General features: G+C 37.0%; 1 protein-coding gene across 2 annotated transcripts in view; it reads right to left on the bottom strand.

Annotated features, from left to right (window-relative positions):
- SUCLG2 (succinate-CoA ligase GDP-forming subunit beta) overlaps positions 1–17,293 on the bottom strand; it is a 332,626-nt gene that overhangs the window by 60,225 nt on the left and 255,108 nt on the right. The window contains exon 10 of one of the 2 annotated variants that reach the window (XM_069084158.1): positions 6,725–8,892. The exons of the other annotated variant lie outside the window; for it this stretch is intronic. Within the exon in view, the coding sequence (XP_068940259.1) occupies positions 8,833–8,892 (60 nt within the window). The 3' untranslated portion in view covers positions 6,725–8,832. Of the gene's footprint in view, positions 1–6,724; positions 8,893–17,293 lie in introns of those variants that run through there. 2 annotated transcript variants of the gene reach the window in all.

The raw sequence follows: 17,293 nt of genomic DNA, 5'->3' as shown, positions 1-17,293 counted from the left end.
AGTAGAATTACTATGCTTATGACACAAAAATACTCACTGGCCCACATAGAAGTAAAAAAAAAAAATCCCATCATTTGAGCCATCAGTCATTCAGAATAATAATAGTAATAATAGCATTTGTATAGAACTTTCCATATGCTGTCATTTAACCTTACAATAATCCTCTGAGCTATGTGCTGTTATCACCCCAATTTTACAGATGAAAAAACAGAGGTTAAGTGACTTACTCAGGGCCATATAGCTACTAAATGTCTGGGTCACGATCTGAACTTAGGCCTTCCTCACTCAAGGTCAAGGAGGAGATCTATTCTACCAGCTGGCTGAATTTGTGATCACCTAGACATGGACTTGAGTGAAGTTTCCTTTTAGCTTTGAATATGGATCCCTAAGCACACGCATAAAGCAAACAAGTTGGTAACAGACAACCTTAATCCAACTAAGAAAACAAGCTGTCTTTGAGGCTCTGTTACAAGTAAGAAGTTAACAGGTTAATTATAGATCATTCTTATCTATTCATTAAACAGGGTCCCAAAAGGCTTCCATTTGGCAATGGATCATTATCTAGTTTCTAAGTAACTGTAAATAACAAGTGCTAGGTGGCTCCTTGGTAAGAGCACTGGGCCTGAAGTGAGGATAGACCTGAGTTCAAATCCAGCTTCAGATACTCCCTAGACTTGGAGCCCTGGGCAAGACACTTAACCTCTATTTGCCTAATCTACTGTAGAAGGAAGTGGTAAACCACTCCAGTATCTTTGCCAAGAAAACCCCATATGGGGTCATGAAGAGTCAGACATGACTAAACAGCAAGAACAATAAGAAATATTACATTCCAAAGGGTGAATTTTTTCCTTATTCTATACCCACTCTATTGCAATTATAATAAATTTGTGGGTAAAAAAAGATGATGAAATTGACAAGGTCTGCCCCCCCCCCAGCACACACACGCACACACACACACATACACACACACACAAACACACACACTTCAGAATTCTCTGCCTAATGGAAACACTCTCATGGTTATGCACACTGCAGTTACAAATCACACCTAATTATCCTGCCTGTCTTTGTGTAGCAGAAGACATCCTGTTTTTTTTTGGCTTTCCTTTAAATGATGACTCCAATTCACATCTATTTAACTGAATCTGATGTTAAAATAACTTCAATGCAGGGAGACACTAAATGGGAACACCAGTAATAGAAACCAGGTCACTGCCCCAAGACCCAGACTCTCTCCATTGTTTGTGGACATGAAGGTCTGGCTTTAAAGATGTACTTTGCCCAAAGAAGCCACTGACTCCAATACCTGTCTGGGAAAATTTGTATCATTACAAAGGGGGGCATCAGAAGTCACCTCCAGCAGGGACCTAACACTTTCACTTAGTTGAATGGATAAAGGAAAAAAAGTCCAAATCCCAGCTCTCCACAATCTTTTCCAACCCACCATTCCAGTTACAGCCTTGCTTGATCCCCCCCCAACCTCAACTGTTTTCTCTCTCCTCACACTATCTTGCATTATATTTATCTCATGCTTATGCTTTACTGCTCACTTCCACCCCCCCCCCCCAACCAAATGAATGTAAACTCTTGGAAAGCAAGGACCATTCATTTTTGTCTTTGGATCCCCAGAACCAAGCACAGTGCCTAATACATAGCGCTTGCTAAATCAAAATTGTGCCCATAAAATTTTAACATCATAGATCTAAAGCCAAAAGGGGCCTTGGAGACCATCCCATTCTACAGGTGGGAAAAATGAGGCCCAGGGGGGCAAAGTGACTCCCCTAATATCAAACAGGTATTCAGAAGGAGGATTTGAACTCAGGTCTTCTGACTCCAGTGTCAGTGTATATTCTATCATACCATATTATGAAATAGACTTAATAGATGCCTAGAACACAGTAGAAGTTTAATTAATTTTAGCTGACTGAATGAAATAACAGTTTATCCTTCGGAGTCCCAAATAAGCACCATGCAATCCAGCAGCTTAGTAGAGGACCAGAGACCGACCACATTTGCTCTTACTGTGCCACATTGAGAGACTGACCACTTATTTATTAAGATGTTGGTAGAAAAAGATGATGCTGCTATTTTCTCTGAGGATCATGGGCCATTTTTCAAATCTCAGGAAGGTTGTGAGGCAGTAGCAACATTCTGAAGATGGATTTTACTGCTACTGTAATATTCCAAGGTCTTGGGATATGGTTAGTGAGAGATAGAGACCACAGTCCCCTCTCTTAGTGGACATGAGGTCATTGTGGATGAAAAAGAGTCAACTGGTGACCAACTTTAGTGTGTTGGGTAATAAGGTGGGAAAATATGATTTGGAGCAAGATTGTAAAGGGCCTTAAATTCCAGGCTAAGAATCTACAATTTGGCCTAGAGTCAAAAGGAAAGGAACAATAAACAGAATAGTTACTGCTCAAGAACACTCTTGTGTGGGTGCCTCTTTTTGTATTGATATGAATTTCCCCAGAAAATTGTAAAGGGGCAGGAGTTTGCCTGAGATGCCAGGCTATCTGTTCAACACAAGGTCTATATAGATCAGGGGTTCTTAATCTTTTTCTCATTGTCCACTCTTCTAGAAACCTGGTAAGGCCTGTTTACCTCTTCTTTGGAATAATACAGAAAATAAAATACATAGGATAACAAAGGAAACCAAATATAATGAAATAGGTGCCATTTAAAAAAATCATACTTCTCCCAAACTGCCAATGGATCCCAGGTTAAGAGCCCCTGATATAGATAATTTATCTCCACCAAATAATTTGGCAGTACCCACAGCTATGAAGTTCTCATTTTTTATCATGCTGCCCCTCTAGAAATATGGCTTCTCTCTCCTTTTTCTGTCCTAAGGCATTCTCTCTATGACAAAGGATCTCATCTTTATACCATCACATTTTAATTTTTATTACACTTATTTCTAGATGATGTGTATCTTCTGTAGTACATTATAAACCAAGAGGTCTCAGGTCAAGTCCAATCATCTGATTGGGGAAAAAGAGTCATGGAGATTCATAGTACTCATGGATAGATTCTAGAATGTGACTATGAGCTTTCTCTTTTAGTTGCTAAAATACATTTTCCTTTCTAGAAAACAGGACAAGACAAGGTCTTTAGGTTCAGAGTTCTAAATACTTTCAGATGAATGAGAAAATATGGTTTTGAGTTCCAGGTCTTACACAATGTAACAAGGTATCCCTGGGCAAGTTAATTACTCTCTCCGGCCTCAGTTACCTTACTTGTAAAAAGAGAGGGGGTGATCTGATGAATTTGTAAAGTTCCCTTTCCTGCCCTAATATTCTGTGGTTTTGTGATAGTCAAGAAACATGTGAGGGAAGTTATAGTGTATAGTAGCAAAGGGCCGGCCAATGAGATGGCAATATAGAGGGAGGAAGGAAGGGGTACCAATTAATATAATTATTTAAAATTTCAGATTCATGGACAAGTCGTAGGGGAATTTCTCTGGGAGTTAAAAGAGGAAATGTAAATGATTATTGCTCAAAACCAGAATTAAGGTAAACACAAATTCATGAGAAAGTTTGACTGTACTGGGATGTCTCATTTTTGATTTTAGGGTCTTTTTTTGGTCCTTGCTTCTTTACAAATTCTGTTTCATAAGTACTTCTTTTAAAACATATTGCTGTATAAAAGTAAAACTGAATGCTGTACAGTTAGGATACCCATGCTATGCCTGAGAAGAGTTGAGAAAATATACTCACTTTTCCTTCTTTACAGTGGTGGGGTGCTAAGGGCCTGAAATTACATGCATCTACTGAGAGACATGATTGATTCATTGGTTAATTTTGCTGAATTGTTTTTCTTTCCTCCCCCTCCCTTACTTTCTTAATCTTTTTTTTTTAAGCAATTGGGGTTAAGTAACTTGCTCAAGGTTACACGGCCAGTTATTTCTGGGTGTGGTGCTCAGTATCTGAGCCGAGATTTGATCCAGGTCATCCCAACACTGGAGCCGGTGCTCTTACTCGCTGAGCCACCTGGCCGCCCCTAAGCAATTGGGGTTAAGTAACTTGCTCAAGGTTACACGGCCAGGTGTTTCTGGGTGGGTGCTACGTGTCTGAGCCTGGGATTCGATCTCCAGGTCTTCTCAACATTGGAGCCAGTGCTCTTACTCGCTGTGCTACCTGGCCACCCCTACTTTCTTAATCTTAAGGGATAGCTCATCAGGTAAAGGGAAAAGAAAGGGGTATGCTTAGAAATGTTGCTGGTACAAAATATACCAATTGAATAAGATTAAAATAAAACATTATTCTTTAATGTTAATAAATAGCTTTTTATAGAAAAAAATATATTCATTATCTGGAAACAGCTGTTATTCCCTTTTGTTTAGTTAACAATTGTGGGGAGATTCAATCAATGGTGCTATAGTCAAGGCATCACTCTCCACCTGGTGGCAGCGTTTCTCAATTTCAGACAATGTCCACTTGGGAAATAAACACTCTCCAGAGTGCTGGCCTTGCAAACCCAAGCCTATGAGGTGACAGTCAGTATCACAAATGGGAATTGAGCTAATGAGATATTCCTTTGGGATATGCAGAGTGCCCTACTTAGTTGTTCCTATTATAAAGAAACAAAGACAAACAAATGGTAGTGGCTTATTGAGCTTCTACTCAGAGTTCAGGCATTCTACAAAAAAAGGTGGAGTATCCATATTCAATTCAATTCCATGTAAAATTCCTTAAACATTTAACATGTGCAGAGCACTCTTCAAGGGTACAGGGAAGCCACAAAGTAGCTGAGATGGCTCTGTCCTGGCCCTCAAGAAGTATATAATCTAAAAGATGATGACTAAGACAATAGAGAGAAAAGAAGTAACAGCAAACACTTTGCCATCCTGGTCTCCCTTTGGCTTGGTGTGATTTTTGGTTGTATTGACTACAGTTTCCCATCAGTTTGGAGTGGGAGGTAAGTGAATCCATCAGCCTGTCTGTCTGGATGTGTTTCCTTCCTCTCCTCTGAGCAGCTGTATATGGTGACATATAAATGACTACTTTTTCTCTTTTCATTTCAAAGAAATGGACAGAAATATAAGCTAGTGAATGTAGAGTCACATCCAACTCCATGTTCTGTTCAGCTCAGTGGGCTGCTACAGAGCTCTCCTGGTTCCTTGAACTGGATGTTGATTTCAAACCCAACACTGTACTTCCTGGGCATTTTGGCAAGTATTCAACTTTTGAACAAAACATAAAAGAACAGAGAAGTAATCCCCGACCACTCCTTTTCCTTCAAATTTCAGGTAGCTTGGGGATGAAGTCTGCTGCGTGTATTTTTAACATCAGCAGATGTTAATGGTAGCAATGAGAATAAGCTGTATCCACCACACTGAAATAAGGGTTTTTTCAATTATTATTAAAGAAAGTTGCAGTATTTATTTATAGATATCCTTATAATCAGAGAAAATGAAAGTGTAGAATTGCCTCCACAATTTAAGTTGTCCCTGTTTTAAGTACCCAGTGTATATTTGTATACTTGTTATCATCCTGTGGATTAAAAAACAGTTATAATGATAATGACATATATGTATATGTATACATCCACATATACATATAGGTAGAATACTGTGTCCATACATATTTACATATTTTTTTCCAAAATATGATAGTTGTAACTTTTGTTTTTAGATCACCCACATCTGCAACAAAAAATTTAAAAAGTGAAAAAAAAGCAGTTCATTAAAATTAATGCATCATGTGAACCTGAAAATGTATGTAATGTTCCATACCCATAGTATCATGGACTTCTGCAAGGGAGGAAGTTACATTTTTTCCACCCTTCTTTGGGACCAAACTTGGTCATTATAATACCATGATATCTGGTCTTCCTCTTTTTGTTCCCCTTTACATTACTGTGGTCATTATGTATATTGAATTTACTTTACTTTGAATTAATTCATAAAAATTTTCCATGCTTCTCTATATGCATCATATTCATAATTTCTTACCATGAGGCACAATTTACCATGGATTTATTTCATAAATAAATAGCATGTGTATAATGCCTTAAGGTTAACAAAACACTACAAATTTTACCTTAATTTGGTCTTCAAAACAGCCCTGGGAACTCAGTCCTACTATTATCTCCATTTTACAGTGGAGACACAAAATAGCAAAGTGGCTTGCTTAGAGTTACACAACTAGTACAGAATCTGAGGTCAAATTTGAACTCAGGTCTTCTCAGCTCTAGGGCTCTGTCCATTACAGCATATAGTCAAAAAGCATCTACATTGCTTCCAGCTATTTTCTATGGTGAAAAATGCAACTCCCAGTCAATCCAATAACAAACATTTGTTAAATGTGGCATTTGTTGCTGGTGCTACAAAGACAAAAATGAAATATTTCCTCTCCTCAAGGAACTTACATTGTATACATATTTTGAAGTATTTGGGGTCAATTCTTAGAATATATACCTTGTAAGAGGATCTCTGAGTCAAAGGGTACTTCTACACATATTTAACTAAATTCAACAAACACCTATTAAATGACTATTTATGTTTAGGACAATGTGCTCAGGACTGAGGATTCTAACACAATAATGAAATTGTTCCAGCTGAAGAGAGTTCATTTCCTATGAGAGAAACAACTTGCCCACACATTAGGAAGTATGAAATGTATGTAAAAGAAATACAAAATACTTCTATGTGTAGATCAAGTTGCAGAAAAAGGGGAGGGGGAAGTATCATTTAAAGTAAAAAAAAAATCACTAGAGAAAATGATTTTTAAGAAATATAGTCAGGGGTCAGAGATAACTAAAACATCCTGGATTCAGTCTATCAAAGTACATTTTACACATTTAAAGATACAATTATAAAACAGCTCTTAAAGAAACAAAGAACATTTAATAGCTGGAGGAATATTTAGTTCTCATGGTTGGGTTCTGCCAATATAATAAAAGGGGCAATGTGACTGTAATTGATTTGTAGATTTAGCAATCTATCAAGCTACCAGAAGAGTACTTTTCTAGAGCTAGTTAAACTAATAATAAAATTCTTTTGGAGGAACAAAAGATCTAGAATATCAAGGGGGATAATGAAAAAAAAAAGTAAAAATGAAGGGGGGATGGAATTTCCGACGTCAAAATTATTATAGACTATAAGGGAGAAAAAAAAGAAAAAAAGAAAATATCAGTGAAACAGACTAGACAAGAAAGAATTAGAAATAATAGAACTCAATAACTCAGTGTTCAATAAAGATGGAAAAATAAATTGTCCAGGAGAACAATACATTGCCGATTTGAAAAGAATTCCTGGGAAAAAATGTAAAATCATCGATAAAGAATAAGTTGTTGACCAAGATCTTACTTACATATGCCATAATAAATTCAAAGTAGATAAATGACCTGAGTATGAAAGCTCATACCATGTAAAACAAGGAGAAGCAAATCATATAATTCTCCTAACTATGACAAAGGTGGCGATTATTAAAAATAAGGGAGAGAAGCAATTAAAAAACAAAACTGATAAATTTCAGTGTCATGATGATGCCAACCGGTACATGAACGCAACTAGTGCCACTAAGATTAGAGGAAAAATGGTGGACCAAAAAAAAAATACAACAACCCTTTGTGTCAGATATCTCTGATAAGGATCTTATATTCAAGCCATATGTTGCAGCAAGCACCCCAGTGTCCCCAGGGTGCCTGCTCACACAGGTTCTTGGGTCTGCTTTGTTAAAGGAAAGCAACTCAAAATGGGTTAACAAGCTTACTTTAATCAGTCAGACATATATCGTTTACCTTGTTCAGGAGAAAAGGTCAGCACCCTGAACCTCAAAGTATACAGGCATAATTATCAAGACAGAAACATCAAGTAGACAGATTTCCAAACTGTCCAACCATTACATCCATACCCAGTCAACATCTGGGTTTCCACATTCTGGGTTTTTCAAAGCCGGGGGACTCTCAACAATGGCTTCCCAGAATTCAGATCAAATCACAGAACACTTCTCAAAGTGAGTCCCAAAACAAAGCTACACATCAGGGCTTATATAGCCTTCTCCTGGCTCAGAGAATGTAACAACCTTATTGACCCACTGGCCAATCAAAAAGTATCTACTGAAAAACAAGCCTCCCTCCCCAGGCTTCTGGTACACTTTAGCCTAGGGGCAGGGAAGATCTTTAAAATTTACATTCGCATTACACCATATGGCCAACTAACAGAAATACAGATAACAAAAATTCATTCTTCATTAGATGAGTAGTCAAAGGACATGACTGAGTTCTCAAAAGAATGGCCAGATATGAGCAACCCTAAATCAAGAAAACAAGTCAAGAAGCTCTTACACACTCACTCAGGCCTAGGTACTGTGCTAAGCTCTAGGGATATGATGTAGCTCACAATCTAGTGGAGATGTAAAGAAATATGTACAAAGATCTATATCTAATCGATCTATATTTAATCTGTATCACTATATCTATCTATGTATGTATCTATCTATCGAGTGTTTATAAGCAGCTAGATAGCACAGAAACCAGAGTGCTGGACCTAAAGTCAATATAAGACTTGAGTTCAAATCCTGCCTTTGACACAGACTAGTTGTCTGGGCAGACTAGTTGACTCTGGGCTCTTCCCTTAACTTCTCTCAGTTATAGTTTTCTCGTATAAAAGCAGGGATAGTGATGGCACCTAACTCCTAGATAAATGATATAACGATATAATATTTGTAAAGTGTTTTGCAAATGTTAAAACATCACATAAATGCTATTTTCCAGAAGCTATAAATGTTTAAAATTGTGATAAGACTTTTGGGACACCCCGTACAGGAGAAATTGGAGATCATCTTCATATGAGTATGTGAAGGATAATCAGGAAATGGTGAGGCTTTAGCTAGGATGCAGAGGAAGCCATGGAAGCCAGATGTTGATGTGAGAAGGCACAGAATTCTATAAGGAAAAAAAAAGTTTACATCACTATTAATAAGAGAAATGTATCAAAGTAATTCTAAAGTTGCTCTGAATCTTACACCCTGAGCATTGGCTAAAATGACAAAAGATTGAAACAGTCAGGGTTGCAGAAGTTATGAAGAAGTAAGCACAATGATGCACTGTTGGTAGAGTTGTGAATTTGTCCAACCATTCTGACAAGGAATTGAAGATTATGCAGAAAAAAGAGATGAAAATGTCCATACCCTCTGATCCAGAAATTGCCAGGTATATACCTGAGGAGATCAATGACAGAAAGTAAGATTCTACATAAGTACTTATAGCTGCACTTTTGTGGTAATCAAAAAATATCAGGAAATGTCTAAATAGATTGTGGTAAATGAATGCAATGGAATATTGGAATATGAGGATGAGAGAAAAGCAAGGAAAGACATATATGAACTAATTCAAAATTAAGTAAGAAAACAACAATGGCTACATCAATGGACATTGAAAGAATGACAATACAATTTAACTCAAATGTAGAATAATTCTGATTACTATGTTTATCTCCAAAGAAGAGATATGAGAAAAACACCTTCCCCTGCTTATTTGCAGAGATAGGCAACTGACAATGCATAACATGTCAGATTTTATTTTGATAAGTTGGTTAGTTTTGGTGAACAGTTTTTGAAAATTATTCTTTATAAAGGACTGCTCTCTGGGAGGGAGGGAGAGAACAACACAATGGGATATGTAAGTGATATAAAAACAAAGATATCAACAAAAATTTTATTTTTTAAAAAAGGAAGAGGAACAAGTGTTTATATATATATATATATATATATATATATATATATATATATATATAGTAAAATATCTCACCAAAAAGAAGAAAATTCATTTTGGGGATAAACCCAAACTATGATTGTCTATGTAGAAAAGGGAAGAAAAAAATATTTTTTTCTCCATTGGGCTTATTTTTTCACCTTAAGTAACCCAACTTAAGAACAAATATGCACACAGCTGCCAAAAGAAATTTGCATCAATAAGTTAAAATGTATCATTTAAATAGTTTCATACTCTTTTCTTCCTTGTGAATTTTGGAGTGATTCTCTATAAATATTATCCACAAAGTGAGCCTTGGAAGTTCTCTTTTACATAAGGTGGCCCTTGAAATGTCATCGACTGCCAAAAAGGGGATGCGGGAGCTCTTGTGTAGAAATAGTTGAGAAGTACTTCTGAAAACTTGGATCTTTGGACAATCTGGTGCTTATGAATTTATTCAATTTGCCTTGGCCAATTCAAAAGAAATAAAACAGTTCAAAAATTAGTCATGATCACAAGTAAATATGCCAAAAGGAAATACAGTTGAACTCATATATTAGGATGGAATCATGGACATCTGAGAATGTAAAAGAGAAGAAAAATGGAAATAATACATTTATTTTTATAAGGAAAATCAATGCAATTTCCTTTTGGGGACAAAGCTCTTAAAATATGCCAGGTTTGGTTTCATTGATAGAAAAGTAATTGTCTGAATCAAAATCAAACATAAAACTCAAGGTGACTCCTCTCCCTGGGCCTGATTTCCCACCTCTTGTACAAGCTGACCTATAGCACATCTCAAATGAGAATGCTGCAAAAGGGGTAAGAGATTATGGAAAAATAAACAGGAAAAATCAAGCTAACCAGAAAAGGGTCAAAAAGAAAATCATTACAAAAATCCATTTTACCAAATATTCATATTAACAAAACCAGGTGTAACTGCTTCATAACATCCACTATGTCTTCACTTTGACTTTATCAAGTCTGTAAGCTATTTATCCCAGTGGAGCCATGCTTTCTCCAGAATGAGAGGATACATGGAAATACATCTGGATGTACGGATATCCCTCAAAGACCTTATTTTATGGAATGTTTTATTAGGAGCTTCGATGGATATCCCCCCACCCTCATCATCGCTTTAATCCTATATGCTAAAGGCTTTGCCCCTCAGATTATTTTTTAATGTATTAGAAGTTTCAATGTAATATCTATGTTATCCATTTTTTTGCCCATCATTCTCACTATATAACTGATCCACATCTTCTTGCAGTTAGATATATCATGCCAATGTATTTTCCTTCATTTCCCACATATAAATCATTTTCAGTGACATGCTGTAATCTCTTTAAGTCCATTGTGCATATATTATTTGCCCCTTGAGTTATTCACAATCTTGATCCTTTGGAGTTCATGGTGTCTTGTAATAAATAGGCTCACTGGGAGAATAGTGATGTTAAAGAATTAAGCTTTTCCTATAGCTTTGGACCACTTAAAGCACAGTGTCCTGAAAGTAGTCTGGTTTGACCTTTTCTTCCTACTCAATTCTGAGGCTAACTAGAAATTCCATCTGTTATGCCTGACCCAAGATGAATATGTATACATGTCCATATGTTAAATTTTATAGGTTGCCCATACACTATACATATAGGTTAAGCAATATATATATATATATATATATATATATATATTCCACTTTTTTGTTGTTATGGAAAGTTAGACTAATTTCTTACTGCTATGATTTAATCAATGAAGCTTTTTAGCATTCTTGGGTCTAATATAATTTACAAAATGATGCCCTAGGAAGCAATTAGATGCTTTTCCATTTCATGACATTAGATTGTCCTATTTCTATTGACCATCTTTGTTACTTCTCTTCTTCCTGGCTATTACCTCCCCCTCCCATATATCTATATCTATGGATAGAAATACAGATAGATAGATAGTCTTCCCATATTTGAACATAAACTCCTTCAGGATAGGAATTATCTCTTTTATGTTTGTATTACCCGCATTTAGCATATGCCTAGCATATAGTATTTACCTACTAAATACTCTTTTCATCTGTAAAAAAAAATCCAAGTCCATATATTTTCTTAAAGAAAAGAACTGAAAAGCCCTGGGTTCAATGACTACTAAAAAGATTGACAAAAAATTTTTGATTTGCTCATTGAATGGATAGGCATAGCAGCCAAGGTTAACACTGGTTTAGAACATAAACTCATTAGTATAAACTTATGGAAAAGGACAGTGAAAGATAATAAACAACATCACCTCATAAAACAGCATGCAATAGGGGAAGGTAATTCAAGTTGAGACATGCTTGTCAAGAGACTGGACTAATTAAGGCCATTCCCAGGGCATTAGAGGATGAAACTGGAAAGACAACAAACAGATGAAAGAGAGAAAATGTCCAAAGAGATTTTTTTTGAAAGAAACTCTTTTCAGTATTATAAAGGAAAATGTAAGAGGATAGAAAATCATGGCTGGATTGCAACCCGCTATGCCCTACCCATCTGGAAAAAATATTGGAATATTAGAGCATTCACTAAACCATCAACATATACATACACGTACACACATATGCACATACATATACACACATGCACATATATACACATGCATATACGACACACACACATACATGTAGATATAGGGATATAGATATAAGTGTATATATTTGTATTTGTGCATATGTGTATGCATACATATGCACACATGCATATATGCACATGAGCATTGAAGATGAAACTTACTGTCTTTCTCTTATTCCTGAGGTGGAATAACACAGAGAGGAAATATTGGTGAGTGATGGCTGTACTAGTTGGTTCATTTAAACATTTGAATTTATTATAAGGGATGAGATGAGGTCACTAATATTTATAGATCACTTTAAGATTTGCAAAGTGCTTTCCATATATCATCTCATTTGAGCCTCACAATAACCCTGAGGCAAAGGCGCCATTACCTTCATTTTTACAAATGAGGAAACTGAAGCTGGTGGGGGTTAAATATCTTGGGGATCTATGGTTAGGGAATCTTCAAGGTAGGATTCAAACTTGAATTTTCCTCACTCTCTAGATCTCTATGCACTATGCCCCGAGCTGTCTCTAAATGCAAAAACAAAAGACCATTGAAAAATCTTTTAAAATAAGCAAGCCTTCCTTTATGTTCATTTTTCTATAATTTCCTAGTTTTCTTTTTCTAAAAGTTCTTGTCTTCTGTCTTTCATGCTGCCATATTTTCCCCTCCATTTCTTTTTGGAGGTTTTTTGCTTATATGATCCCTTTCAGATAACCAGAAACTATCAATTGCATTTTTTTGAAACTAGAAAAATAAAAGACTAATGTTAAATTTACTTTCATTATAAATATGCAGAAGAATAAACATGCCAGACCACCTGAATCTCCATAGCATAAGATGCCCAAATTTATGCCACATTATTTTTTCACAGAATCAAAGAAACTTGCTTTAAAGTAGCAATGTTGGCCATTTCCTTTAGCACTGCATTCTAAAACATCTCAAATAATAGACTCCATGGAGTCAAGAGAGGAGAATGACCCAGAGAATAGAGGACTTTCCTTGGAGTCAGCAAGACCTGATATTGACTGCCCCCTGAAAACACCCTAGCAGTGTGGTCCTGGGCAAGAAATTCAACCATTCAGTGCCCCCAGTTGACTTTCTAAAGCTATAAGCGATTGCCAAGTTATGAAACTACATTGGTGAAGATAGTTTCTGCACCATCATAGCTCTAGTGATAGTAAAAAGAGTAGGAAAAAACCCCATAGTTTTTGTGTAGTTTAGTTCAAATGTGATGGAGCTATAAAAATCAAGTTTTGTTATTAGAAAGATGAGTTGAATTCCTCTCGAAGAGCCTAGTAGTGAGACATCCTTGTCCTATGGCCTCATAACTCACTTTTCACTGGCTGATATCTGGAAGCAGTTTCTTTACAAAGAGGAGAGCAAAGGCTCTGAATTTCCCATCAGCCTAATTAAAACATTTAAAAAGCATTTAATTACAATATGCCAACCCACACAAATGTAAAGATCTTTCCTACGGAGACTAGGTGATGAATGGGAAGCATTTTTTAATCAAATGCTTGGCAAACTGGATAGGTTTTCTTGTTTGTAAACAACTATACTAATGCTAAACATATTTATTCACAACTTGACAAGAAATATAGCTCAGTAATTAATCATTTCCCTATCTAATGCAGACAAAATAAAAACAGAAACCCAGGACTTGTATCCTCTTCACACAGTGAAATAGTCACATACATGAATAATTATCGGCATTATCAGGTATCTACACATGTGCCTCCCCTTTCCTGAGTGGGGGGGGGGAGGAGGGAAACAATGCCATATTCTTGATGCGTTGCTAATCTCCATTGTTTTTTACTTTCTATTTTAGCCAAAGAAATATCCCAGCATATTAAACACTATTGACTATTAAAACCATTATTTCTAATTATCTATTAATTGCAGATTTTTCATATTTGTCTTCAATGTAAGATGCCTACCTTTATTAACAGCATGCTGCCTGAGGAAAAGTTGTGGTGCAGCAGATATTAAAAGGCCATGGGTTAAAAGTTCAACACTCTCCCCTGGTACCTATAGCCTTACTCCCAGCAAGACCAACCAGGAATCACTGGTTCTGCAGTCACACAGGCCTAGAGAAGAGACATGACCTCACTGCTTCCAACATTCTCCATGTTTCCCAACATTTGCCTGCTATGATTTTCCCTTCACTTATGGGGCAGCTCCTCCTTCCCATTTTGCTTCCCACCTTCCTATTCTTCACCTTATCATCCAGACAATTTATTTGTCCTTTTTTTTAGTGCCCATCTCTTTTTACCTGTGATCCAGTGGCAGGGGAAGGAGGAACTTACTGGTACTTGAGTCAGAAAGCCCTGGAATCAAATCCTACCTCTGAAACTTACTACCTGTGTGGTCTTAGGCAAGTCATTTATCTTCCCTGGTTCTCAGTTTCTTCATGGGAGAAAAAAGAGGACACTGAAATAGATGATCTCCATAGTAATTAACTGCTCTATTTATGGCCTTATGAATCTTAGCCCTGCCTCCTTCACTAAGACCAAATCTCTATCCTTCCTTCTTGGTTCCTTCTATTTTGTACTTGGGAAACATTTCCATTGACAACTACCCCTTCTGTCATAGAGCTCTTATTCTCATAGATTTGCTGGCCCCTAGTCTTTAAACTCTGTCGTTTCCCCCAGTAGAATGAAAACTCCTTGCAGGCAATGACTCTTTGTATTTTTATCTCCAGGCTTAGCACAGTGCTTGGCACATCTAAAGTAACTTAACAAGCTGTCTCATTATACCAGAACCAGACCACCAAACTACTTCCTGTATATCACCCCCCACCCCAACTTGGACAATCTATCATCCCCACTTCTTCCCCACAAGAACCTTGGCTTTTGCCCCCGGAACCACCTTGAGCTCTCATAGATGAACTTTTAGCTTATCTTGCCCACAATTGTGGCTACATTCCATCTCCTGGTCATTTCCATACCACGCTTCTCCATCCACCCTGGCTTTCCAGCTCCTCTTCATGTAGGTCGACAATTTCTGGAGTTCTTTTGATTCACAGGGCTTTTGTTAGCACTTTGGGCATCATATGGAAGCCCAGACAAGAAGGAGGCAAAGAGGAAAAGGACAGAGGAATCTACCTTCATGACTTCTTGAATTTCATGAATCTCTTTCACATTGATTTCCATCCAACTGACACCGCTCTGCTGAAACAGTCCCTTCCATGACCACTAACACACTTTATTGCTAAATCCCAAGACCTATTACTAGCTCTTATCTTCTTTGACTTTTGTAGCATTCAACACTGTTGGCCACTCGTTCTGCTAGGATACCTTCATCTTCCTTGACTTCTCTGACAATGACTTCATAATTTTCCTCTTACCTCTGTGATTCTTTTTTCATTTTTGCTGCTAGTTCTTCACCCTTTTCCTATGCCTTTTCTGTGGGTGTTTGCCAAGGTCATTTTCCTGAACTTCTTCCCTTCTCTATCTTTTCTGTATTCGGATCTACTCCAAAGATTTCTACTGTGGAGGCTGATGATAGTAATCATCCAACATGGAAACCTCAAAGCCATTTATAATTCTTTTCTTTCTTTGTCTCATTACAGCCATATTCAATCAAACACAAATCTTATTAACTGTACCTCATCAATATTTCTCAATAAGCTTATGTGTTCAGACTATGATGTCCTTAGGTAGACATTATAATGCTTTTTGATCTCTGTTGATTTGCCATTCTTAATCCATCATTTACACAACTGCTAAAGTAATATTTTTATATATTAATTAATTTTTAATTGTCAACATTCACTTCCATAAGTTTAAATTTTCTCTGCCTCCCTCCTCTCGCCCTTCACCAAGACAGCATGAGATCTGATATAGGCTCTACATATATATTCTTTTTTTTTTTTAAGCAATCAAGGTTAAGTAACTTGCTCAAGGTTACACGGCCAGTTATTTCTGGGTGTGGTGCTGAGTGTCTGAGCCCAGGATTCGATCTCTAGGTCATCCCAACACTGGAGCCAGAGCTCTTACTCGCTGAGCCACCTAGCCGCCCCTAAGCAATTGGGGTTAAGTAACTTGCTCAAGGTTACACGGCCAGGTGTTTCTGGGTGAGTGCTAAGTGTCTGAGCCTGGGATTCAATCTCCAGGTCGTTCTGACACTGGAGCCGGTGCTCTTACTCGCTGTGCTACCTGGCCGCCCTACACATATATTCTTATTAAACATATTTTCACATTAGTCATGTTGTATTCACATTAGTTCTGTTGTATTAAAGTAATTTTTCGAATACACAAAAATTCTCTCATCAATTGCCCTTCCCTGCCCCCTATCCCTTAACTCCTTTAAAACCAGTAGTAGTTCCACATAACCTACATATTACCTCCTTATTCTGGTATTTGAGGCCCTCTAGCCTAACCATTTACTGTTATTTTATGGTTCTCTGCTTTGTATTCTACACTCTATCCAAAGTGGACTTCTAGCAATTTCTCATTCTTACCCTACAATCTTACATTTCTATGGATTTTCTCTCGTCATCTCCTTTCTCTCTCTCTCTCTCCCTCCCCCCTCTCCCTCTTTCTCTCTCCCTTCCTCCTTCTCTCTCTCCCTCCCTCTATTTCTTCTCTTTCTCCCAGATCCAAATCACCAAATGAGGTGCCACTTCCTACAAGAAAACTCTGTCTCCTCCTTCAGTTTCAATTGATCTAAAAATCTCTCATTGTACTTGTCCTAATCTTTTCATCTCAGTTATGGGTATTTGTGTCTATTACCTACAAAGAGATCATAGGATCCTTGTGAGCAGAGATTGTATAATATTCATGTGTCCCCAGCATTTAGTACAGTAGCTCACACTCGTAGGAGGTTCATTAATGTCTGTTGTTGAACTGAATTGAAAATAAGCCAACTGTCTTAATTATGTTATGAATAAGGGGAGGTCATCACTGGAGCATGATTTATGAGCATGTCCTGTTCTGAAGTTCATTAGTTTTTATTTAACATGCATTTAACAGATGTGTCTGTATTAACACAATTAAATATCTCCAAATTATAG

The sequence above is a fragment of the Petaurus breviceps genome, unplaced genomic scaffold (genome assembly GCF_028583685.1).
Source record: "Petaurus breviceps papuanus isolate PSGF00001 unplaced genomic scaffold, PetGlider_PUasm1.0 174, whole genome shotgun sequence".
Classification (NCBI taxonomy): domain Eukaryota; kingdom Metazoa; phylum Chordata; class Mammalia; order Diprotodontia; family Petauridae; genus Petaurus; species Petaurus breviceps.
This window is presented reverse-complemented; position numbering and strand designations above follow the sequence as displayed.